The 25,846-nt window shown below is 49.4% G+C and overlaps 1 protein-coding gene and 1 pseudogene across 10 annotated transcripts in view; both read right to left on the minus strand.

The window, feature by feature from the left end:
* The window catches only part of Cracdl (CRACD like), a 116,413-nt gene extending 90,869 nt beyond the window's left edge, over nucleotides 1-25,544 (minus strand). For 2 of the 10 annotated variants that reach the window (XM_087565176.1, XM_087565174.1), the window contains exons 1-2: nucleotides 25,221-25,509; nucleotides 478-624 (exon numbers count right to left, since the gene is read on the minus strand). Coding sequence is in view for 1 of the 10 variants with exons in the window: in XM_087565171.1 (XP_087421297.1) it covers nucleotides 24,033-24,088 (56 nt within the window). In the remaining 9 variants the exon portion in view is untranslated. 10 annotated transcript variants of the gene reach the window in all.
* Nucleotides 7,138-7,317, minus strand: LOC120094963 (U2 spliceosomal RNA; annotated as a pseudogene).
* Nucleotides 25,545-25,846: the final 302 nt, after the last annotated feature.

Genomic DNA, 25,846 nt, shown 5'->3' on the forward strand with positions numbered 1-25,846 from the left:
TCCTGCTTGGTGTGCTGGATCCGGATATTACCTGACCACCACTTCTGACAGTCTCCTACTACGCCCTCAGACCAGTGAAGACCGGATCTAATCTTGGTACCAGGACCCCAGCACAGACAAGCAACCCACAACTCAGGCCCTATCAAGACTTCTCAGTGACAGCAGAGCCAGGCCGCATGGCCTCCTGAACCCAGACAATGGTCACCGCGGCCATCTGGGGTGTGAAGGTACAAGTCACAGGGTAGAGCCACAGAGCTGAATACCCCGAGGACCTTCAGAAGTCTTTCCTTCCCGGACTGTTCTATTCACATGACTAGCCACACAGAAACACTGAGAACACCGTGCACGCTGCTCCTGTGAGTCTCACCTGGCAACAGGAAACCTGAAAAGCTAGCGCCCTGTGGCCATACTGCACACCAGGATCTTAAACACCATTCATTCTTCTAGACCAACGTTGACTCGAAATTCAACACCCACCGTTCCTTCCAGCTGACTCAGCTGGGGGCTTCCTGAGACCACAACCCCTTCCATGCCCCTTGGGTTTTGTCCTAAAGGTTGTCAGGTTGACAAGTTCTGTTTCCCTGCTTCCTCTGGCGACAACCACCGGCCTCTTCAGCAAGATACCTGTGCAGGAAAAGGCACGAGGGCAGATAAGCCATCTGGGATGGAGTAAAGCCTCAGGCTAACAGTTGTTGCAGCTTACAAGGGGCAAGAATGACACCAGACAGAGCCCCCCCAGCTCCCCTCCCCCACCAGCTCAGGCATGCGTCTACTTGCCAGGTGTACCGACGCACTGAGCAGCCCTACCTGGCCAGATTGTGGGCAAGCACCACGCCTGTGTGCCACCCGTCCTGGGAGTGGACATGGTGATGTCTGCCCTGCACCCACACCCATCTTTAGCCTGCCAATCACACTAGCTGTGGATACAGACAGCCCACTCTTGAACAACTGCTCACCTACAGCTGGGCATGGGCCAGAAGCCAACAGGCTTTCTCCTTACTCTAAAGCCCGTGGTGGCTCTGGAGTGCTGACCCCCCTCTGTGGTGTGTAGCTGCTGCCTGGCACTGTCTCGCCCTCCCCACCACAGCCCTTCTAGAGCACAGTTGAGCTAATTCTGGGCTCCCTGCCACCCTTGCAAGCCCACGCTGCACATGTTCTGACTCACGCTGAGGTGCCCAGAAGCAAGCTCAGGAGAGAGGCTGCAAGGCACCTGCTGGGTACTGGGCCGCAGCTGGGGCTCCAACCTCAGGCTCACAAAGGATCCAGAGTTAGCTCTGAGGTCTCCCAACGACCTTCGCCAAATCTCCCTGGGAGATGAACCCAAAGGGCAACCTCCAAAAGCTTCAGAGACACCGAGTTCATGGTATAGATCCATTGAACGAGACCCTGGAGTTTAAAGTTAGCCGCCGATTGCTCTTTATAAGCAAAATCCACCTTCAGTGTGTAACAAAAAATTCCTGACACTGACCAAGTTCTCAGACACAAAAAGCGTTACACCAAAAACGAAGACTGTAGGTACCCAATGGTTCCAGGCAATCTGGTTCAAACACTGTTTTCTGAACACCAATTACAGGCTATTTTTCCACCATGTCTTTGTTATTTTGTCTTTTCCCCCTCCCAGAGCTGAGCACTGAACCCAGGGCCTTGCACTTGATAAGCACTCTACCATTGGGCTAAATCCTCCTCCCCACAACACACACACCATGTCTGTAGACTCAAAGTCATCAACACCAGAACCTCAGACTACTGGGGGAAGAGACAGTCGCTCCTGGCCCACAGTTAAGTATGGTATGCTTAAGGAGAGAGAAGCAGCAACAGTCACATCTGTTCAGAAGCGACAGAGTTAAGACAGCCCAGAAGAGTTGCCTCAGGGTGGCCTGTGAGTAGTCGGCTAGGCAAGTAGGCCCTCCGGACAGACAAGACACGATTGTGAGGCCTATGGTCCTGTTTGGAGAACATGGAGAATTGAAGCTGGACCTGGGTGGGGGAGCGTGAGGGAAAAGGGGTATGAGAGGGGGTTAAACATGGACATGCTTGCCCAGTCTCTGAAGGGCTCAAGGAGCTGCCTCTGAGTCGGCAGGGCTAAAGGAAGGACACAGGGAGAACCACATGGCCAGATTGGTAGCATTTCACTAGCTGGTCCCTTGGTCCCTAAGGATCACAACTCGAAAGGATGGTCTATGTCTTTTTTAAAGATTTATTTATTTATTATATATATTACACTGTAGCTGTCTTCAGACACACCAGAAGAGGGCATCAGATCTCATTACAGATGGTTGTGAGCCACCATGGGGTTGCTGGCATTTGAACTCAGGACCTCTGGGAGAGCAGTCGGTGCTCTCAACCGCTGAGTCATCTCTCCAGCCCCGGTCTGTGTATATTCAGGAAGGACATCCTTAATAAACAGGTTAAGTTACTTATGTACACCAAGCCTCCATGATAATCCCAACAAACCAGCAAGCGATGCTAACACTGAGGGCTGTTCTGAGAGCAGTAAACTAAGTTACAGGGAAGCCCCAGCTTTCAGCCGGAGAGCCCGTGTAACCACGGTAACACAATAGGGTATGACGGAGACTGGGACCTATCAGGAAACACCTCAGACATCCGAGCTTGCTTTCCACTAAGAATGGCACAGCCAGGGCCCCAGTGACAGGGCCAAACATCATCTCCATAGCATAGTCTTTCATCGCCACCCGTGACTCATGAGCTCCTATGATACCGTGAGCCAGGTCACAGGGGCAAAGGGAAGAACTCCAAGAGCCCAGGTAGCATGTTGGTGAAGGCCCTTGCTTCAGAAATAGCAGGCCTTGAGCTCTGGGATGCAGCCTAGCCTGTGCAAACAACATCAGCATCTACCTAGTGGGCCTCTGCGCCTGCTCCCTAGGCTAAGCATCCCAGAGCAGGTTTCCAGGAAGACTGAGATGTGCCACATGCAGTGTGGAGGAGCTGTAGATAAACACGCATAACTGCACTCCCGAGTATCTTCTGCTGCAGGGCAGAGCCTCGCTCCAGAGAAACCTGGACTCTCACCCCCAGGACTCCACCAAGCTCAACTCACATCCTGTGCCCTGCGCAGCTGCGAGGCAGGCAAAGGGGCAGCGCCCCCGCATGGAGCCCAGGTGAACAGAGCCCCCCAGGAGCTTCCTGAACCACAGAGGTCCCATTCGCCCTGGTTCCTCGGCGGGCCCTCGGGTTACATAAGCTGGGTCCTGCCACCACCAGTGGTGGCTCTAAGGTTACACGGCTGGACAGGGGCCAGGCGGGCTTACTGTTTGTTTCCATCCTCTGTAAGGGAGGCTCTTCCAAGGAGACTTTCCTCAAACTAGAGCCTCTGAGGGAAGAGGGAGCACAGACCCCACGCATCCCTTCCCAGCCAGAGTGCCAGCTCTTCACTCCTGTAACAGCCCCTCCCCCCACCACCACCCACAGGTTCCTCCCTCAATGTTTCTGCTAAAATGAGGACCCAAGGAGCAGAGCCTGCCTGATCCCGGAGGTGATCAGAGCTGGTGCTATCAGCAGCCAGCCTCCCTCGCTCCTGCCTCTGCTTCACACAGCATCTCCAGGACTCAGATCCCTGGGAAGGGACAACGAGAAGGCTACTCTCTGGGCAAGGCCTTAGCTCCCAGAGGGCAGTGTCCCACCCAAGTCAGCCAGAGTCCGGGTGAGCCAGAGCCATACTCCAGAGCAGGCAGCCTAGGGCACCATCAGCAATGGCTTTTAGCATTGTGCATCCCTGTTGGCATTGAGTGTCTTGGGTACAACAGTGGCATGTGTTCAAGACAGTGCACAGTGACAAAGACAGCAAGGACCTTGCACGCTATATCTCAGGACACCTGGGCCAGAGACAAGGGGGCACAGAGGACTGGAGAAGACCCACTCCTGGTTGCTCCTTCTCTTCAGCAGCTAAATGCCCTCTTTGGGCCCTGCTGGCAATGCTCAACAGACAGCCAACACAGAGTGTCCTGGTGGAATCACTTCTGAGGACCCGAGGGGTACCTTCTGGCATCCCCCAGGATATGAGCAATATGTGTGTGGGAACATGCCACAGCCAGCTGTTCTGGTCACAGTACCAGGATGCCTGGGGATTGATCTAGAGACTGGAGACATCCGGAACCCTAGAGTTTCTGCCAGAATTCCTGCTACTGAAAAAGATGGAGAGACCTCGCGAAAACCACCGGAGAGCACAAGGAGGTGGACCATGGGCTCCGGTGGGTGAAGGACAGAAATGCAGGTGTCAGGGATAGAGGCAGGAGGGCCACTCTGCACAGACATGGTGTCTAGGGTCTCTATTGCTGTGAAGAGATATCATGACCAAGGCAACTCTTAACGAGGAAAACACTTAATTGGAGCTGGCTTACAATTTCAGAGGTGCAGTCCATTATCATGGCAGGAAGCATGGCAGCACGCAGGCAGGCATGGTGCAGGAGGAGCTGAGAGTTCTGCATCTAGATAGGCAGGCAGGAGGAAGTGGGTGAGATGACAGAAGAGAGAGAGGAGAGAGGGGAGAGAAAGGAGAGAGGGGGAGGACAGAAAAAGAGGGGGAGGGGAGAGACAGACAGACAGAAACAGAGACAGACAGACACTAGGTCTGGCTTGAACACTTGAAAGTTTAAAGCCCATCCCCTAGAGACACTTGCTCCAACAAGGCCATGCCCTCTCCTAATAGTTCCAGTCCCTGTCGGGTCATGGGGGCCATTTTCATTCAGGCCAGCACAGACCCACAGGTGGAAGGGATGCCCACAGAGGTAAGGGGAAAAGTGTCCGCCACTTGGCTGATGCTGAGCAAGGACATACGAAAGTCAGCACCAGATTGTGATGAGAGGCTCAAGCTCTTCCAGAAAAGCTCTCTTCAACCCTGACAGGGCCAAGTGCTAAAAATGCCTCCGGGACCAGCACTGAGTCTCCACCCAATCAAAACTCTCATCAAGACTACATAACCATCCCGAATATTAATGCTTAGTAGAGCTTTGTGAGCCAACACACTGTGAATGCATTATGGGCTTAGCCTTCTCTGCTGGGCCAGGAGACCCCCACCCCAAACTTTCAAAGCAGGAAAGTGGAAGAGAGCAAATTCCCAGGAGACCAGCCATTCCTATGGTGTGTGTGTGTGTGTGTGTGTGTGTGTGTGTGTGTGTGTGTGTGTGTGTGTGTGTGTAGCTGAATGACTTTATGTAAACTGCATGTGTATAGGTGCCTGGAGGCACTGCTCCCTGCAAATAGAGTTACAGACAGTAGTGGGATGCTGTGGGTGCTGGGACTGAACTCAGGTCCTCCGCTCTTAACTTCTGAGCCAACTGTATATATAGCCCCCAGTCCTGAACTTTTTAATTTTAAAAGTTTGTATTCTGTGTTTTTATTTGATTTTGAATTCTCCAATTATCATGCATATTGGGAAGAAGAGGTGAGAACAGCAATGCCCCAGAAATGGCTGTAACCAGGAAAAGACGGGGTATCCACGGGCCCAAGGCAGAGCCTTATGTCCACTGATCTCAGCAGAGCCTGTAAATGAGGCCCACTGTAGTGACTTGAATAAAAATGGCCCCCATAAGCTCATATATTTGAATACTTGACCCTCAGTTGGAAAAATGTCTGGGAAGGATTTGGAGGTGCATCCTTGTTGGAGGAAGCATGCTATTGAGGGTGGGCCCACTTCATTGCCAGTGTCTGTCTGTCTGTCTGTTTTTCTGTCCATCCATCTATCCCAACACCCCACCTCCTGGTTGTGGATCAAGATGTAAGCGCCCAGCTGTTCCTGTCACCAGACCTTGCACCACGGACCACAAGCTCCAAATTAAATGCTTTCTTTTATAAGTTGCCTTTGCCAAAAGTGTTTTATCACAGCAATAGCAAAAAGTAAGCACAGCACCCACACAAAGCACCTCTTCCTTAATTAGAACCATGGCATCTCTCACCTGATCCCTGCTCAGGTAAAGCTCACTGACCATAACCTGTGCGCTGTGAAGATGAGGCCGGGAGTGGTGGTGCACATTTTTAATCTCACACCCCGGAAGCAGAAGCAGGGTGATTCCTGTGAGTTCAAGACCATCCTGGTCTGGATAGGACATCCTAGCAGCCAGGGTTACATGGCGAGACCCTGTTTCACATCAGAACACCAAAAACTAGAGTGAACCATGAGGAGCAGCCCTTCCCTAGCACATCCCATGTGCCGCTCAGCCTCTGCCTCTTCCCCAGTGGTCTACTTTCTCCCCGAAGCCCTGGCCCTTCTAACCTTAGGTCTCTGCATTCTCTTGTGACTGTACATTTTCCAGAAGTGTTCCTAACTCTGGACACTGGATAGCAGTTTCCAAATGTTCCCTTTTATAAATAACGCTGAGATGGAATTCTTGGAGAGGAATCTTTACCTGCAGATTTAATTGTTTCCCCAGGATAAATCCCTAGAAATGGATCCAACAGGGTAAAGGGAGGAATTCCTTTAAAGGTTTTGGGACAGACTGCCAAATTGCTTGGCCGGAGGCTTGCATCCTCCACTCCGAGTTCCAGGACAGTTCCTGTCACACACCTCCACCTGCCTGGAGTACCATCGTCCACACAAACAAGTAAAAATGACCCAAAATTTGCTAGTTTGACAAAAAAAAATCTTGTATCTGATTTTGCATGTACCTATACTACTAAGATTGTCTCTCTCACAAGTCACCATTTCTCCAGTTGCCAACTAATCCCTACCCTCTACCCTACTCTTAGTTGGAAGTTCCTTCGAAGTAATGGGAATTAAGCTGGCCGTGGTGGCCCACGCCTGTAACTTCAGCACTTACAAGGCTGAGACAAGAGGGTTGTGAGTTCAAAGCCAGTCTGGGATAGACAGCAAGACCCTGCCTCCAACAACAACAACAACAACAACAACAACAACAACAACAACACAACAACACAACCACCCCTGGCACATTGGTTTTTCTATTCACCTTACACATTTGTGAGCATTTTTCCTGTTTTACCCTCTGACTGATGATTTCCTATATACTTACACTTTTTCCTTTTCCTTTTCTACGCATACTGAAGTTTACACATGCATGCAATTTTCAAATAAAACTTCTGCAGCCAGAGGCCTCTGTCTCTCGTACAGAAAGATATTTCCCATCTCACAAGAGCTTACTTACCTACATTTTCTTTTAGCACTTTAGTGTTTTTATTCTCATACTTAAGTTTTAATCCATATGGGATAAAGTTCTGTCTCCATGTAAGCAAAGTTAAAAAAAAAAACAAACCAAAAACAAAAACAAAAAAAGGCCGTGTCCCAAGTAGGGAAAGGCCTGGGATTAAATTTTACACTTGATCTTAGCCAGAAGGCCGAGAAGCAATCTGGGATTAAATTTTAATTATAGTTATTGTTAAACATCAAATAGATATGGTAAACTACAATTTCCAGAGCTTCTAGTATTTTCCACAAGAACTATTTTCACCCCGATGTCAAAAATGTTCAAATTAATGTATGGTGTTTTCGACATCTAGTCACCTCCCTAGGTTCTGGCTGGAGATTAGACTAAGACTACAAGTTAATTTGGGGAAACCTGAAACACTGATGTATTATTGATCCCTCCCATGGTGGACGTCTAGACATCTCTGTGCTCACACGGCTGGTTTGTGCTCTGGTCTATCTGTACTGCGGCCTTCACAGCGGTTCCGATTTCTGATATGCCCCATTCCTGGAGGTTCCAGCTCTGATCCAACCACACATAGAAATGTTCTGCTGGCTTACCTCCTGGGCAGTCCCTGGCTCACCTCCTGGGTAGTTCCTAGGTCCAGAACTGGGTCAGGCAACTCTCCAGGTCCAGGACTGGGTCAGGCAACTCTGTGACTCCCACCAGCCAGTCCCGGCTGGTCCCAAAGCCTTGGCTGGGTGGGCTGCCTCCCAGGCCCTTTCCCAGTTTGGCGCAGCCTGGAGTTTTCCTTAGAGACAGAGCCTTGTCCAGGCTGGTTGAAAGTTTACAAAGCATCTGTCTTAGGCTCCTCAGGCAAGGATGCAGTCACTGACCACCATTCCCCACACAGCATGCTGTTAGCTCTGCACATGATCTATCCCAGTTCCTCCAGGCAGAACCCTGGTCTGCACCCAGACAGTCTTCCCAACCACAAATGTTCCCTGTGCTCCCTTACTTGGACATGGCTCCCCTTTCCCCACCCGAGTCCATGAGTCCCTGGGCTTACACCTTGTGGATCGTGTATGAGAGTGTCCCCATGCAGTGCCATCGTGGAGGTGCCACCTCCCTGGAATCTCAGCACTGCGTCATGGCTACAGTGTGCAGGAAAACTGGTCAGGGCAGCAGCAACGTGCACCAGGGTGTGAGGAGCAGCTCCCCCAGCTCCCCCTGTGAGTCAAAGGAAGGAGACCCAATAGATGGTCACTGAGGCCTAGGGAAAACCTATGCTTCTGCCCAGTGAGCCAATGGGAGTGTCTGCCAAGCAGGCCCATGACATTCCTCAGATCTCTTGACAAGGTCTCGGGCTCTTACCTCCCAAGGGAAGGTTGTATCCTGTACTTGGAAGTCAAGCAAGGCTACCTGACCATGGCCCAGACTTGCCTGGGTTAAGGTTGTAACTCTCACTCCAGCCGTGCATTGCAGATTTGCCTGCAAAGCTTGTTAGACCCAGATAGTCCCGCCCAGACCTCCTGAGTCAGCCATTAGGGTGAAGCCTGGGCAGCTACAGGGTTGCTAACACAGGCCTAACAAGCAAAGGGAAAGTCACCTCCTCAGCACTGAGACTGTCCTGACAAGTGTCAGCCGACTCCTTTCTGCAGACTGTTTGAATGACTGCCACACTGACAGATGAGACAGCAGGGAAATCTCATGCCCAAGGGACCAAGCAGGGAAGACTTCAAACAGTCCATGGTATTTCAGAATCCATCCCTTTCTGGCCTAACCATGACTCTAAGGGTCCTGTGATTCCTAAGCTTCTATTTCTCAGAGATGTCTAAGGTAGTCCCAAGCCTGCAAAAACAAGAAACCTCTTCACTGACAAAATGGCTCTGGTGTGTGTGGGGTGGTTCTCCTCCACCCAGATAGCATGCTGTTCTTCCTGTCCCATCTGGTGCCACATCTACCAGTGTGGCAACTGGGTCATTACCTATCTTTGTGATTCTGGGTCACAAGGACCCTCTATCACATCCCTGCTTATGCTGACATTATGGCTTTCTCAGACCCATATATTTCTGTCTTCAAGACCCCCTTCTTCCATTAGAATAACAACAACAGACTAAGGCTTATTTTTACCATCATGTCATTATAAAAATGAATATATTAACATTGTATGGCAAAACATTTTAACATGATGGTCATATTTTCCTCCTGATTTGAAAAATATCAGAAATTAAAACCCTTTGGTGGGCTCCTAAACTTTGGTGACCCTTTGACACTGTGCCTCGGGGCCTTATCCATAGCTAGTCCTTCCTAGCCATGAGCCCCCAACCCTCCATGGGGTCCTACGGACATCCCAAGTAGAAGGCCCAGCTAAGGCATGAACTATGCCTACATTCTGGATGCCATACATCCCTCAGAGCCCCCACATTCTCTCCTGTTGCCTCACTGCACATAAGTGACAGATCCCCTGAAGCCCTCCAGGATCCTCAATGGCCGTGGGCTGAAGGAATCCTGCACAGAGCAGAGAAGTCGCTTTTTTCCCATTGGGCCACCACGCATCAGCTGAGATTTGCTTAGAGGAATTTGTATGGATCAGGTTTCCTTACTATGACGAATACTTAGCACAAGTCAATTCAAAAGGAGCAAAGGTTTAAACTCACACAAAACCATGATGGCTGATCCTGGTGCTCTGAACTATAGTGGTACTGTGCTCTCTGGAGCAATGTATGACAAAGGAGTCGGTTTACCTCATTGTGTGGCAGAGGAAGGAACCAGCATCTGACAGCCCCTGCTAGGTCACACTTTTATTGATGAAATGGTCCCCCACTCAGCCACATCTCTGAAAGATCCCACAACCTCTCAGTATCCAAACTAAGGAAAACTCCTTCCTAACTTTCTGGTGAGTATGCAGTTCATATTTAAATTTTTCTTGACAGACAGTTGTGTTTCAAATCTCAGTATAGGGTCACATTCACTGAGAGACGGGGATACTGAGGAACAAGACACACCTATAAGAGACCCAGAACTTCATAAAAGGATTGGGGCGGGGAGAGGCTTGGGATACCTCTCTGTCCCTGAGTGGACAATGCAGACAGCCTGGCAGGTTCTATAGTTGATACTCCATGTGGCTATGGCACTTCAGTCTCTTTGGTGGTGAATATTTGCTTCATGCTTGGGATTGTTCTTAATGTCCCCGAAGAAAGAAGTCGAAGAAGATATCAGAAGATGGAAAGATCTCCCATGTTCATAGATCAGTGGGATTAACATACTGAAAATGGCCATCTTGCCAAAAATAATCTAAAGATTCAATGCAATCCCCATCAAAATTTCAACACAAGTTTAACATACCTTGAAAGAGCAATGCTCAACATATATACATATACACATACATACATACATACATTCATACATACATACATTCATACATACATGCATGCATGCATGCAACATACATACATACATGCATACAAACCAGGATAGCTAAAACAAGCCTGAACAATAAAAGCACTTCTGGAGGAATCATCACCTCTGATGTAAAGCTGAACTACAGAGCAATAGTGATAAACACCACATGGTATTGGTACAAAGACAGGCAGATAGATGAATGGAATAGAATCAAAGACCCAGAAATAAACCCATATACCTATGTGGTCACTTGATTTTTGATAAAGAAGCCACAACTATACAATGGAAAAATGAAAGCATCTTCAACAAATAGTGCTGGACAAACTGGATGTCTGCATGTAGAAGAATGGAAATAGATCCATACTTATCACCCTGCACAAAACTCAAGTCCAAGAGGATCAAGGACCTCAACATAAAACCAGTCACAGAAGAGAAAGTGGGAAGTACTTTTGAATACATTGGTATGGGATACAAGTTCTTGAACAGAACACTAAAGGCTTAGGTTCTAAGACCAACAACTGATAAATGGAACCTCACAAAAATGCAAAGTTTCTGTAAGGCAAAGGGCAGTTGTCAATGCCTTACGGGACATATTAATGCCTGAAAGCTAAAAATAAACGGAATCCAGAATTAAACAGAGCAGAACAATGGCTACTCAATGGGATTTAGCTTTTCTCTTAGCTTCACTGTATCTTTTAAATTTGAGTTTTCTGGGACAGTATTCTGTTCAGTCACATAGAAGACATATATGCATATATAATATATAATAATAAACATATAAAATATGTTTGCCTTAAAGAATATTAGGGATTGAGAAGCTATACTTCATCTTCAGTTGGGGTAAAGTTTCCAAATTTGGATGTAGCCTAACTACAGCACCTCCTGGTGGAAACTCCTGAAATTACAGGCAAAATTCCCAGGAGGGAAAAATGAACTACAGAAGACAACCTGCCCCTATCAGCTTCTCTGGAAGCCTACAAATACGAAATCTCCAAACATAAACTTTAGTTATCAGTATCTGAACTTCTTATATGCCATAAATGAAAAATTATGCCATACATACACACAAGCGACTTTCCAAATATGTAAGGATGTTGAAAGAATTAATAAAATACAGTTTCACCTAAGCAATCCTCAATATTTAGCAGCATATTTTTAATGATGCCTTTACTAATGATGGATTGTGAAAATATAGTCACTGTTGTGTAAAGGTTTTCCAAATCGTTTAATGTCACATGCATAGAAACCTGGAAGGGTACCTCTGGGGGAGAGTTGTAAGAGAGAAAGAGAGATGGCCGAGAGGATAAACAACTATGCAAGACTGGAGACCAGAGTTCAGAACCTTGGTAGAAGCTGAGCAGACCCTGTAGCTGTCTCTGGTCTCAGCACTCAGGAGACTGGCCAGGCTGGCTAGCTAGAATAGTTGGAACTGGTTAGCTTAGGTTCAGTCAGAGACCTCAGAGTAATAGAGGAAGCCATTCAATGCTCAATGCTAACCTTAGGCCTCTATATGTAAGGACACAAATACACCCACAAGCGCGCGCGCACACACACACACACACACACACACACACACACACACACACACAGAGACAGAGACAGAGAGAGACAGAGGCAGAGACACAGAGACACAGAGACACAGAGAGAAACCAAACACTATGGTATATTGAGTATTGATCCTTTGACTTTTTCTTTTTAGATCCTTTGACATTGTTCTCCATATGTTAAAGACTTGATCCCCAGAGAATAGGTGGTGGCACTGGAAGGCAGTGGAACATTTAAGAGGTGACACCCAGTGGGAGGTCTTCAGTTTTCTAGCCATGATGTGGTCAGTTTGGTCCAGCCACCTGCTCCTTGCCATCACTGCACCACAGACCTTACGGCAATGAGCCAACCAACCACACCACCTTCAAAGTTGTGGATGGAAACAAACCTCTCTACAAACTGGTTACCTTGGGCACTTCTTGAAGCAACATAGAGCTAGAACACCTGGGAAAGAATCCTGGACGAACTTGAATCCAGTGGACAATCAGCATCTGGAACTGCCGACTCTGTACTCAAGTCTGGATGTTCCTCTGAAGAGGGAAGGATTTCTGTGTTACCCACCTGCAGCTCCCGTGTAAATTTACCCAGGGAGAAGCCAGAATGGATGATGCTGGCAAATACCTTCTCTTTCAAGTCACTGAGCACAGTGAGCAGTTCACTGGGGATAGCCCAAGGAGTCAGATGACTCAGAATGCAGCCACCCATAGCCATGCCACCTCACCCAGTGCCAACCCAGGATCCAAAGACAACTCATGGCCATAGTCACCAGATCTGAACTGTAGCCCACTCCCTCAGGCACACCTGGGTCTTCTGGGATTCAGACAGGGCAGCCATGTTTGCCTCACATCTGAAGTTTCTTCACCTTGAACCAAAGATCACCATTTCCAATTTTTTTTTCTATTCTTTTTTTCGGAGCTGGGGACCGAACCCAGGGCCTTGCGCTTGCTAGGCAAGAGCTCTACCACTGAGCCAAATCCCCAACCCCACCATTTCCATTTTAAAGGTTTACTTTTATTTTATGTGTATATGGGTGCTTTGTCTGCATGTCTGTCTGTGCACTGTATGCACGCCTGCATCTGTGGAAGACCAGATGTCTGGGTGTTAGGTTCCCTGGAACTGGAGTTACAGGGAGCCGGGAGCTGCTACGTGGGTGGTGAAATTAAACCCAGGTTCTCCAGAAAGGGCAGCCAGGGTTCTTAACCTCTGAGCCATTTCTCTGGCCCCTACCATTTCAATTGTTAATTAGAGGGATAGGACGTCAGCTCTAACTATTCCCTAAGTACCCGACCCATGGAGCAGGGCGCTCGCTCACTTATCAGCAAAGGAGGACGCAACAGTGCCCATCAGCCACTCTCGGGTTGCGAAGGCTCAGGTGTGGTCCCTTAAAGCATCATCTGAGAATCCTGCTCCTCCATGCAGTGATACGGAGGTAGAGGGACCTTTAAGGAGTGGAGTCTTCTAGAAAATGATTAGGTCTTTAGAGTGGCACCTGAGGTACTTCTCAGGGGATCCTAATTCATTCCCATTAGGGTTGATTATCAAACAAACAAACAAACAAACAACCAAAGTCAGCAACCCTGGCTCCCGAATTTCTCTCCCTTCCTGTCCTACCATATAATTTCTTCCTCTGCTGACAATTTTTTTCCGACTCTTAAAACCCCAGAATGATAAGCTAAATGAATCTCCCTTCTTTATAAAGCACCTGGCCTTATTTTTGTTCTATCTGCAGAAAATGGGCTTGCCCTGGCTTTGGCATAAGGTTCCCACTACCCCGGCACCAATGCTCCCACTGAATCCACACAACATCCCTGAGTCTATACTAATCTCTCCCCAGCTTTCAGGCAGAGGACAGAGGCAAGGAGACCACACACACACACACATTTAGAGAAAGGAAGAGCCAGGTTTTGCACTTGGAGCCCTACTTTAGGATGGGATGGAAACTGTCGTGTACCCTTCATCCTACTGCAGAGGGCCCTGCCTGCCACCCTAGGCACAGCCTGTCTCCCACTCTATCCTCACCAAGTACCAACTATCCAGAACTCCTAACCCTGACAGCAATGTCCCCTCACTGACATTGTCACTCTAACAGCAATGTCCCCTCACTGACACCTGTCACCCCAACAGCAATGTCTCCTTGCTGACACTTGTCACCCCCCTGCTAATTCCACACAGAGACCTCTACTTCTCCCCAGAGCTCCAAGTTTCACGGCTCCCACAGTGTGAGGAAGATGGTGAGGTCTAAGCTTCACCAAACAGCACCTGGCTAGAGTGTGGACGGGGCCCAGTCAGCCCTCACCAGTGAGCTTTCTTGTGCTGCCCTTCTGCTCAGGGTGGGCAGGGAGAGGTAGGAGGTTATCTACCATGATTGCAGTCTGGGGCTTTGGTACAGAATGAACTACAGAGAAGTGCTCTGGTAGAGCCTGGAGTCTAAGGAGCCCTTCTCAAAGCCCAGCTCCAGCAGTGTATGCACCCCAGCAAGCCGCTGCTTTCACTGATGGGGCACCTGGGAGCTCACTAGGACATTCTCCAGCTGGGGATTTCCAAGTTCAAAAGTCAAGACAAAACAAGAAGATGGAGGTTGGAAAGATGGCTCGACAATAAAGAGCACTTTCGAGGGCTGGAGTTTGGTTCCCAGGACTTACACCAGGTGGTTCAACCTGCCTGAAACTTCAGCTTCAAGGGCATTGGGCACCCTCTTCTGGTCTCTTCATGTATCTGCACTCACATGGTGTGTATACACACACACACACACACACACACAATCAATCAATCAATCAATCAATCAATCAAACAAATATTCAATCAATTTTAAGAGGAAAATAAACTAAAAGCAAAGAGACAAGGTGACGAAGAAAGGACCCGCTCTTCTACATCGTGACAAAGTGGATGAGTCCTGTGTCTGTGCTTCAGTTTGCTTCTCTGTAAAACAGGGACAAATGCAGCCAAGGAGACAGCGCCGGATGCCCTGTCTGCCTCAGCAGTTATAAGATGGACACCACAGGTCATGTGATAAGCGAGAGGGCAGAAAAGCCACACTGGGAACCAGGCAGTGTGCCATCCACTGGCTCTGGCTTCCTAAGCCATACACGGTCAAGATCCTCCCTTCTCTGAGCTTCAGTATCCCTTCTAAACTCACAGGGCGACTCTAAGGATCAGATCAGTTAGTCGAGGTGAAATGATCTGAAAAGGTGATGAGCTGTGTTCCAGTTTTTAATTATTTGAAAGCACGAGGCAGTGAGGGTTTATACGGGGCATTTAATGAATATCTAGTGTTCACTCCTTTCCTTCTCTCCACTCTCTCTCCATCCCCCCAACACACACACACACCCCTCCACATAGTAAGAATTGAGAGGAAAACCGATGCTGGTGGGAAGGTAATTAGCATAGTTAACTTCATACAGCACAATCAGTACATACCCCAAGATTAAGGAGAAATGACTGCTATATAGAAATCAAATACGACTTGAAATCTGTAAAGAGAAGGTGCCATAGAAACCTGGGGCGAGAGCTTGGATGTGGGAGAGCGAGAGAACGTGGAGAGAAGAGAGGGAGGAAACAGAGGGAGGCAGGGGGCTGGAGGGGGGAAGAGAGAAAAGGAAGGAGGTGGGCAGAGGAAAGGCAAACCATTTGCTGAATGTCAAAACACTCACTGCTAGATTCCCTATTGTCAAAAACTACAGGTTTCCTGGACAGACCTAGCAAAACCATGACCTGCTGGGCCAGCCCAGGGCTTATCTCCAGAGCATGGAATGGGCTCCTCCTTCCAGCTCCTCCTCTACCATTGAGAGGGAGCACCAGGTCACTTAAACAGATTAACCATCCAGAATGATGTTTGCTGTTGGGGGGTCGCAGGGCCCCACCGTCAGGTCTGCAGCTGTCTACCTCCATCCACTGTCTCTCACATTCCCCAGCCTCGGCCTCTGCGGTGCTGTTAGCTGCTAAAAACATGGTCTCTCCTGAGCCCCCCTTCTCAACATGCTTGTGGTCTCTTATCAACCGCACTCCCCATGGAAGGGGTTCCTGAGAACCACACAGCTACCCAAATTCAGAGCCATTGCATACAGAAGCCCGTGTGAGCAGGGAAAGGGGAAAATAAGCCGACTGCTGATTAATTATGACTCATGAAAAAAAGCGGTTATTTACACAGCACCAAAAGCAGTGCTGCTTCCTGCCTACGCGTGGCCACGGGGCTCCTCAGTACTCACCCAGCACTGAGAAAGTGCAAGAGCATTTGCCTCACATCTCATGTGCCCTCTCCTTGGAGGCAGGACTCCTGCGGACCTGATTTCCCAACTCTCGGCTTGCAGGCTCCCCGCACCAGTCTGAAAGAGTTCTTTGCGTGTCTTCCCCTTGTTCTCTACCTGTTTTGATGCCCAGGTTGGAATCTGACTTCTCTAAGAGAACAGAGCTGGGACTTGAGGGTCCCTGCCGAGAGGCACCTGCATGGACACTGGCAGAGGTCCTAGATCCTCAAGCCATGTGTGTCTCCATGGGGATGGGACCCTCCACCGAGGTAGCTAGATGGCTAAAGGCATGTGGCATGAAAGCACCATAACTTCCTGCAGGACCAGAGCCACACGGCTGCTGACGTTCCACCCGGATGTCTGGCCAAGGACCAGGCGTCTTCCAATCTGTCAGCCCCATGCTTCCTGCCTTCAGCCTTCTTCTGCTTAGACTAATTAAGACTGAATCCCAAATAACACAGATGCTGCCGACCAAGACACACAAAATCTTAGCACCAATTCATATCACGGCAAAGAAACCTGGGGTGAGAAGAAATTACTTCAGGCGGGACACATCAGAGGAGGAGCCTTGTACATACACAGGAATCCTGCCTCGGGGTTAGGCACTGAGAAGTAACCAGGGCATTGTGAAGAAGCAAAACGTGGACAACGGTGTTCACAGTTATACTGATGCTAAACGGAGAAGGGTTGGAAATGACCTAAGTAATGCTCTATCCAAGATGAGGTTTAGATGAAAAGATAAAGACTTATCCCCAGAATGCAACTTCTCCCAGCCATGAAAGCGGTTCAAAAAACAAAGGTCTAATAATCCGGTGGAATGTGGGAAAGAAACCCCACACACGTATTACTTTTGGAAACTCGGTCCACAGAGCAACAGGTGCATTGCCTCTGCTTCATAAACAGGCTCATGCCACAGGATCTGCCAAAGGCTGGGTTCCAGGAACCGGACCAAGACAACCCAAATCTGCAGACACTCAAATCTCTTTGTTGTTTCTCGTGTAAAATTTCCCCCACAAGTTCATTTGCATGACCACTTGGTCCCTAGCTGATGGCACTGTTTGGGTTGGTTGTGTGGGCTTTGGGACATGGGATCTAGCTGAAGAGGTTTGCTAGAGGGTGGGTTTTGCCCAGGGGTGCGGGGGTTTACAATGGGGCTCCGTTTCCAGCACGATCTCTCTCAGATGCTCCCTCAATCATCTCCCCAGCAAAGTCACCACAAATTCTATCATGCCTTCTTTGCTACAATGAACTGTCCCTTCAAACATTAAGTCCTTCTTCTTTTAAGTTGCTTTCTCGCCAATCATTCGATCACAGCAATGATAGAAACCACTACACCCTTACGGGAAATGTCAGGGCTGGAAAGATTGCTCATTGGTTAGTGCTTGCTGGATCTGAGTGATTCCCAGCCCCCCACACCAGGTGGCTCCTAATCACAACTCCAGCTCCAGGGTATCTGGTACCCTCTTCTGTCCTCCGAGGGCACCCACACACGTGTGCCGTACATCCACACAGACGTACATATACATAGACAAAAAACAATTCTTTTAAAATGGTATAGTATTTGCATAGAAACTACATGTAGCCTCCCACATACTTCAAATCATTTCTGGATTATTTATAATGCCTGACACAATGCAAATGCTATGCAAATAGCTGATAAGCACCATTGTTTAGAGAACAGAGACAAGGGCAGGGGTGGGGTGGGAGGAAGTCTATGTGTATTCAGTTTAATGCTTTCAAATGTTTTCAATTTGCGGTTGGTTGGATTCATGGATGCAGAACCCACAGCTACCAAGGGTGACTGCATATTCTTACGCAATGCATTCTTGGGTCTTCAGTACAGCACAGACAAGTGTTTGCAAGGATACCTCCCAAATGATACAAGTGATATGGAGAGATCTGCTCCTTTTCTGCTTGCCTGCTGGTAGAGACCGCTGAGTCTGCCACATCTGGCCTGGTACCACACAAGAGAACAGTGTAGGAGGCAGTGAGCCAAAGCACAGGTCTGGACAAAACCCGGCCTATCTAACAGGCCTGATCAATGCAGCTCGTTCCTCCCCGTCCTTCCTTGTTTGCTCAGCCAGATCCTCCGTCACCTACAGCCTCCTGATGTCTCTCTGTTCTAGAATGTAGTACCAGACAAGACTCATCTACCACAACACCTCGGCCCAAAGACATGTCTTTCCTCATGAAGAATATGAAGAAAACATTGAAAACATGGGCCAGGCCTTGGAAAAGGGCAACTGACTCCTCTGAATGCCTGTGCGTGTATCCTGAGATCTCATCTGCAACCTATGAGTGTGTGGAAAGCATACAGACACCAAGGATACCAAGAGATACAAAGAGATACAAAGGAGCTCACTTCCAACAAAGATTCTGGCGGCTGCCTAACAATTGTTCAAAACCACATAGATTTGGGGTCCTTTGGAAATGATCCGTTTACTGAGTGAATCACCAGCCCAGGACGAGATAAGGCGGTGTGAGTTCAGACTTTTAGTGGGTGAGACTATTCTTCGCTGCCTCACCTCCACTGCCCTTAAGGTATAGCTTCTAAGTCACAAGTTGTGTGCACAGGAAGGGCCAACAAGAGTGTATAGGGTTGGGGGGAGGGTTGGAGCATTCAGAGCCCAACAGTTGGAAGTGCAGACTGCAACTGCAGAGGGCTCGGTTCCCAAACCCTCACTGGATGGTTCACAACTGTCCAGACCTCCAGCTCTAGAGGATCTGACACTGTCTTCTGGCTGTCACAGGCACTGCATGCATAAGCACTCGCCCTTAGTGGTGTTTCATTGCAATAGAAACCCTAACTAAGACGTGTATGTATGTATGCATGCGTGCGTGCATATATGTATGGCTGAGATATAAAACAAGGTCATATGAGTAGCAGGTACAGACCAGAGGTGACGCTCCAGGATGGCCACTGAGATTCCCATGCAGAGACTCAACCAGAACTCAAGAGATCCTGGTCTCTCTCGGCTTGTGCCCTGGGACAGTGTGTGGACCCTGTGCCTATCCATGTGTCCTTGACCCTGCTGGGTGTAGGCAATGCGCCCGGACACAGAGCCATAACCAGACCAAGGGCAGGGAACTGTTGGGACCGGTTTTCAACAAGACTCCAAGCAGCACCATGTGACAGTGAGCTTCCCCCATGGCCACTTCTCTTTCCAAGGCATCCAAGAGCACGAGTCAGCCCAAGTTCAGCATCTAAACCTAAAATAGGTATGACCAAGCTTCACTGCCCAATACAGACCTGCACCCGCTCCCAGAAGGTTCCCGGGCCCCTCATCTCACCTATATCGATAAGAAAATGACTTCACAAAGACATCCAACCCAGAAAGCAAAACTGAGAGACCCAACTTGAGGCCCAGTCTTTTACTGTTTCGCCTTCGCTTTACTGTTTGAGAACATCGAGCTCAGAAGGAAAAGACTGCACATGCATGACATGAATCTTGTAAGATATATTTAATGCAAAGAAATACTAAATATAGTACTGTGTGTTAATCACACAAACAGGAAGATTTGGGAGGCCCAAAAGATGCCTAATATCCATGACGTCCTAAATAGACCCAAGGCAGCCGAGCATGTGATAGCATGCCGCTCTAAATCCAGAAAGGACACTCAATATTCCTATGCATAGGACTACTGTCCATAATCCAGTTGCCCACAGATGACACCTGTTCTGGTCCCTTGGTCCCAATACAGAGAACAGGACACTCCCATATCTCCTCAGTTGAGAGTATACATCCTTGACTTGGGGCCCCCACAATACTAGTACTTCAAGTCTGGTCCCTGGGATCCCTTACTAGCAGGGAAGTACAATGCTGCACAGAGTGGGATATGGAAGGCTTGTAATGTGGCACGCGGGCGCCATGGGCTAACAGCATCTACCTCGCCTCTCACTGCATGTTTAGGTCCATCAAGGTCATTGCCCACATAGCACCCTTGCCATCCGCTCTGCTCAGGAACACTCTGTGCTACACATATGCCCGCTTTTCTTAAATAATACCAGCTCCCCAAAGCTGAAGAACCCTTCTATGCTTTATGTTACGTCCCTAGGAAATCTAATTGGGGATTCTAGCAAATGCCCCACACGCTCGTTTTTATTTAAACATTGTGTTTGTTCTGTTAGCATCCATGTATGTGTGAGCAGGCACATGTGGAGAGCAGAAGACAGTCTGCAGGAGTCGGTTCCCTCCTTCTACCACAGAGGTGCAAGGGATTGGACTCTCAGGCCTGGGGGGCAGAAGCCTCCACCCACTAAGCCATCTCATAGGCCTACCCTACCTCAGTCTGCTAAGGTCAACACTTGTAAAAACTTAATAAGGCATTCTCTACATCATTCAATATTCGACATAGTGCGGGTATGCATATGTATGCACATGTGTCTGTGCTTGTGTGTGTATGTGCATTCGTGCATGTGTGCATGCATGCATGTGTATCTGTGCATGTGTGTGCACGTGTGTGTGTGTGTGTGTGTGTGTGTGTGTGTGTGTGTGTGTGCATCATATTCCTATCCCATGGGAGCCTGAGGTCACAGGCTTCTAAGCAGTCATGCAGAAACCAAAGCCTCACTGGCCTGGACTTCCTGCTTTGAGAAAGCAAAGTCCCTTTGGCATTTCCATGTCCCACAACTGACTGTATCTTTCTGTTTCTTGGAGACTGTGTGTACCACAGCTAATGGGCCTGGGGCCTCCCACAGACAAGAGAATTTGGAAGCAGAACCACAAGAGGCTTGGGTATGGACTTCGGAGGTAAGGGCAAATATTTCTGGAAGTTCTTCAATTGCATACATTTAAAGATTGGATCCATACACTTCAGTTAGGCAAAGGCCTGGAGAGCTGATAGGTTTCCGTGCCTCCCCAGAGGCTCTTTCCTTGTCTCTTTTCACAGAAAACTTCCTCACAAAAACCCCTTGAGATTGCCTCCTCCAAGAGACCTCTTCAGGAATGCTGTTGGACTTCCGAGGTCGGTGGTTGATGCTGACACACAGAGCCTTCATCTCCAGCGCACTACTGAGGCTGCAGGACACAGACGTGGCAGCTCAGGATGGCGAGCTGGAGCACTCTAGCTGGAGCACTCCTAAAGCAATCTGAAGAACCTGGGGATTAGTTCTCCGAATCACAAGTGTGTCCTTGGGGGACCTTTTTACCTGACCCAAATGGTCAAGTTATTTTCTGGATTCGGTGAGCATCACGAACAGGATCTGATGAGAAGTCACCGTTTCCTTTCAGCTTAGAGATAGCAAGAGGACCTTGGTGCGCTGGGTACCCTTGCTGTCCTACCTGCAGGTGACAGTGCCCACGGGTACCCCGTGTCTCTCGATAATGAAAGAGATGTGCACAGCAGCCAGACAAACCTCTGGCTGGTGCAGAAGATGCTTTGAGCAGGTCTCTGGCTCCTTCTCACATTCATGTGGCTAAGTCCATTAGAAGGCTCACCTCTTCCCAGAGGCTTCAACACCTAGCATGAACCTAGCATGAACCCAGCACGAACAAAGGCCGGGGCTCACATACACCACACCAGCCCTCTTAAGGGCTTCCCGCTTGCACCCTTGATGACTCTTAACCTCTCAGAACCTTAACAGAGATTTCCGCCATCCCACCATTGCATCCTAATAAACGCCAAGTGCACTGTGGCTCCTTCTTAAGAGGAAAAAGCCACAGAAACAAGAAGCCACATTAATTCATGGAAATTAAAAAGTCCAGCATGTAACCCAGGGCAGCCTACCCAAAAACACAGAGACAGGAATGGCGAGGCACTTTCTGGTTTTGTTTTCTCAGTCTTTTCCCTCCATCCCCCGCCCCACAACAGTTTCTCCAGGGACGGTGGAGAGGGGTGACTGAATTTTAAATAAGTTAGGGTGGAATGTTGTTTCCAACCAAGTACCGCAAAGCGTGATGATCTAGTCAGGACAACTGCAATATCCAGCACCCCCAGAATCCAATTCTTTCTTTGCATTCACAATACAAAGCATTCACAATATTCACTATTGTGAATAGAAACTTATTTTCTACCTATAGTCACTTTGCTGTGTTGGAACATATTGCTGTCATATAACAAGATAATTTGTGTTTATGTCCCCTTCACAGATCAGTGACAGAGCCTCGCTGTCTCGGCCGAAAGCTCTACTGTAAGCCTGTGTTCAACTACAGAAGAAACCACTTAAGAAACATTCCTGGCCCCAGGTATGAAAAAGCTCTTCTGGTCCTGGGAGGAGAGGGACTGTGAAAGATCCCCTACTCCCCTTTGAAAGGTTGAGGGGGAGGCGGCAAGCACTGGGAACTCTGGTCCAGCTTCCTGTGTTAATGTTGGGAAAAGGCTGCCCAGAAGTGCAAAATGGTGGCCTGGTGTGGCAGTACCACTCTACGCAGTACCCAGCCGGGTTACCAGCTACCTTATAGAGACCTTAGGGGTAAGGACAGCCAAGCAAAGACCAGCTAAATAGCACTTAGGAGAAACCCTAGCAAGGAGACCAATGTAGCTGAGGAGGAGGGGCTCCCTGAGGAACAGCAAGAAAACCAACACACAAGAGGCAACCTCCCCATGTCCGGATTTCACTGTGGCTTTTCCCTCGTGCCTAGCCACTGCCTCAACAAGAAGGTTCCTAAAGAAGGACTGGAGGAGGAGCGAACTGCTTTAAGCTACACAGAGATTGAAATATCACTTGAATTTGCCCCAAGAAAAACAAACTCCTGAGCTAGAAGTGAGTATTACCAAAAAGGAAGCCGGGGCCATTCTGTCTGGGCCACAGAATTAAATTCGCATCAGAAAGCTGCACCCCTTCACAGTAAACCCACAACAGGAGATGTATCTATCCTGGTGCAGATGCTTCCGCTGGGTCTCTGTATAACACAAACAATATAAGACTATCTGCCTGGGCTAAGTTCCAGGCAGAAAGCACATAGCCTCAAGCTTGCCAAATCAAATGCACGCCCACTAGGCCATCCCAGAAAACTTAGCCCACAGAAGGGCTAGGCCCTTGTTCATAGTCTCCCACTGTAGTTGAGAACTCTCCCAGAGCTGGCTGCTGTATAGCATTCAGGCTGCTGTAACAAAATACTACAGACTGCATGGCTTATAAACAACAGAGGTTTGCGCCTCACAGTTCTGGGTATCTAAGATCCAAGCATCTGGTACCTGGTGAGGGCTGTTTCCTGACTCACAGATGCGTTCTCGAGCAGCCAAAGGAGGGAAGAAGCTCTCTGGAATCTCGACTATAATGAACTTTAATCCAGTGCAGGGGGAACCATCTCATAAAATCCATCACCACAGAGCCTTCAGGACAGGGATCTAGAGGTGGGCACACAGGCAGAATGCTGCCACTTCTCCCCTTCTCCATAAAGATCCAAGTAGACAGATTTGAGGCGCGATTTGATAAGGCCCAAAGAACCAGGCTGAGTGCTGATGCTCCTAGCCCGACCACCCTAGCAGACAGCCTACCACGCGCCAAAATTCACACCCTCACCAGCTCCTGCAGCACAGCCACGCAACAGCTATGGATGGATACTCCCCTTATGGGCTATTACACCAATTCTATAAATGGGGAGAGGCTGCTGGAGAAGCTGAAACAAATCTAGAACCACAGCGAGTCCAAGAGAACGCCTCTCAGGTTACAAAAAAAAAAAAAAAAAAAAAAAAGAAAGAAAGAAAGAAAGAAAAAAGTCAGCCATGCTACTAGAAATGTTAAATGCAACATTTTGAAGCATTTAAAATAAATATGAAAATCCATGATGTTACAAAATACCTCAATCTTAAGTAAAGGACGGGGTCAGTCTTCCTGATCCCTTGGTCTTGTCTCATGCTCCAATATGGAATTGCACAACACTAGGATCGAGCCTGGAATTCAGCCCAGCTCAACATGGGGCAGACATCTTCAGCCACCCACCCCCCACGGAGCTTTCTCGCCACCATTTTATAATCACAAAGAGCTCTTGAGGTGATCTTGATCCTCAGTCATCTCAGGTGTGTGTCAGCACGACTTAGTTCCCAGGGAACATCAGGGCTGAGATTCTAGTTCGTGGTTGCTATGTATTTAGGTAAATGAAAGGAAGTTCCAGCCTCCACCAAAGGAGGGGCTTACTTTAAAATAGTTCTGGAAGGTGCGAGGTGGGCTCCCAAGAGAGAGGCAAACACAGGTGCCTGTGTCCCGCTTAGATTTTCTGGTTCAGTCCTGACACGGTGCCAACTGGCCACCTGCAGGCAACAAGTCCAGTCACACCGCGGTCTTCCTATTCCCTTGCATTTCAAAAAACAAATGCTTGCTCATTTGGGTAACTACTCCGCCTCTCAGCACATGTACACCTACCTACCTCATACCGAAAACGAAGTCCTGCCGGTTAGTAAATGACTGCTCAACAAATATTTGTTGATTCAAATCCTGATTATGTCTAAGATTAAACTCAGAATCCCCTCTGGTGCCTTGTAACCTAAGCCCCAAGCCTGTTAAATAAACCATGACCCGAAGCATAAGGAAGACAGTCAGTGTGTTCACTGTCTCCCTCGCCGTGGCCCTTGGAGACAGACGCGATTATGCCTCTGGTACTAAGAACTGAAATGCGGGCAGCAAGCCCTGCTCCCCCTCTCCCTCTGTTAGTGTTAAAACTGGTTAAACTGCTCAGGTCTGCCTCCCATTTCAAAGTTAAGTCCAGCAAAGCGCTCAGAGGAAAACTTTAGGCACTTGCGCGTCTGGCTTTTCTTGGCCCCACCGACCATGGTGTCGTGGACGTGGCCCCTACAGGGGTGGCGTGGGTCCCGCGTCCAAAGGGCCAGGGACTACCTGAGCTCTGCTCGCCACCACCTCCCCAGCTCCACGTCCGGACGCGACTTCAGGAACGCGTCAGACTCTTCCCCCCAACCTTGCTCCCTCCAACCTCCCTGGGTCTGCGTTCCACGCGTGCTGCGTGCCCACGCCACTTCAGACCGTCCCAGGTACCTGGCACCGGAGCGTGGCCGTGCGTGGCGAGCGTGACGAGAAGGGCTCAGTCCGCGGGGACACGCGTGGGGCTGCTCTGCCGGGGTGCGCGCTGACCCCCAGCTGCAGAGTCGAGAGCCAGCGGCGTCGCGCAGCAGGTGGCGGTAGGGCGCGAGGACCGCAGGGTCTGCGGCCGGGGGATGGACGCGGACGCGACCCTCGGGCGGCCGCGCTGGCCCTGCGCTGGGCGCGCGCTCGCGGCTCCGGGCTCGGCTGCGCGCGGCCCGGCGGGGGCGGACGCGGCTGTTCCGCTCTGCTCAGCTCTGCTCCGCGCCGCCCAGGCCCGCGCGCCTCCCCCGCGCCTCTCCCGCCGGGCACGCGGGACCCTGGCCACCCCACGCGGCGGCGCTGCAGAGCTGGGAGCTTGGCTGGCTTCTGACTACGTGAGGTCCGAGGACCCGGGGACCCCGGCCGGGACGAGGACGCCCACGATCGCGGCTCCTGCGCGCCACCTCCCTGCCACCTTGGCCTCGGAGAGTGGGCGCCCGGGTGGCAGGGAGGGACGTGCACATATGGATAAAAGTAAAAGTTGTTTCGTAACCTTATGGGTCCGAGCGTCTGAAGGCTAATGGGGGAAACTGCCGCCC

Source organism: Rattus norvegicus, chromosome 9 (assembly GCF_021556685.1).
Source record: "Rattus norvegicus strain SHRSP/BbbUtx chromosome 9, alternate assembly SHRSP_T2T, whole genome shotgun sequence".
NCBI classification, from domain to species: domain Eukaryota; kingdom Metazoa; phylum Chordata; class Mammalia; order Rodentia; family Muridae; genus Rattus; species Rattus norvegicus.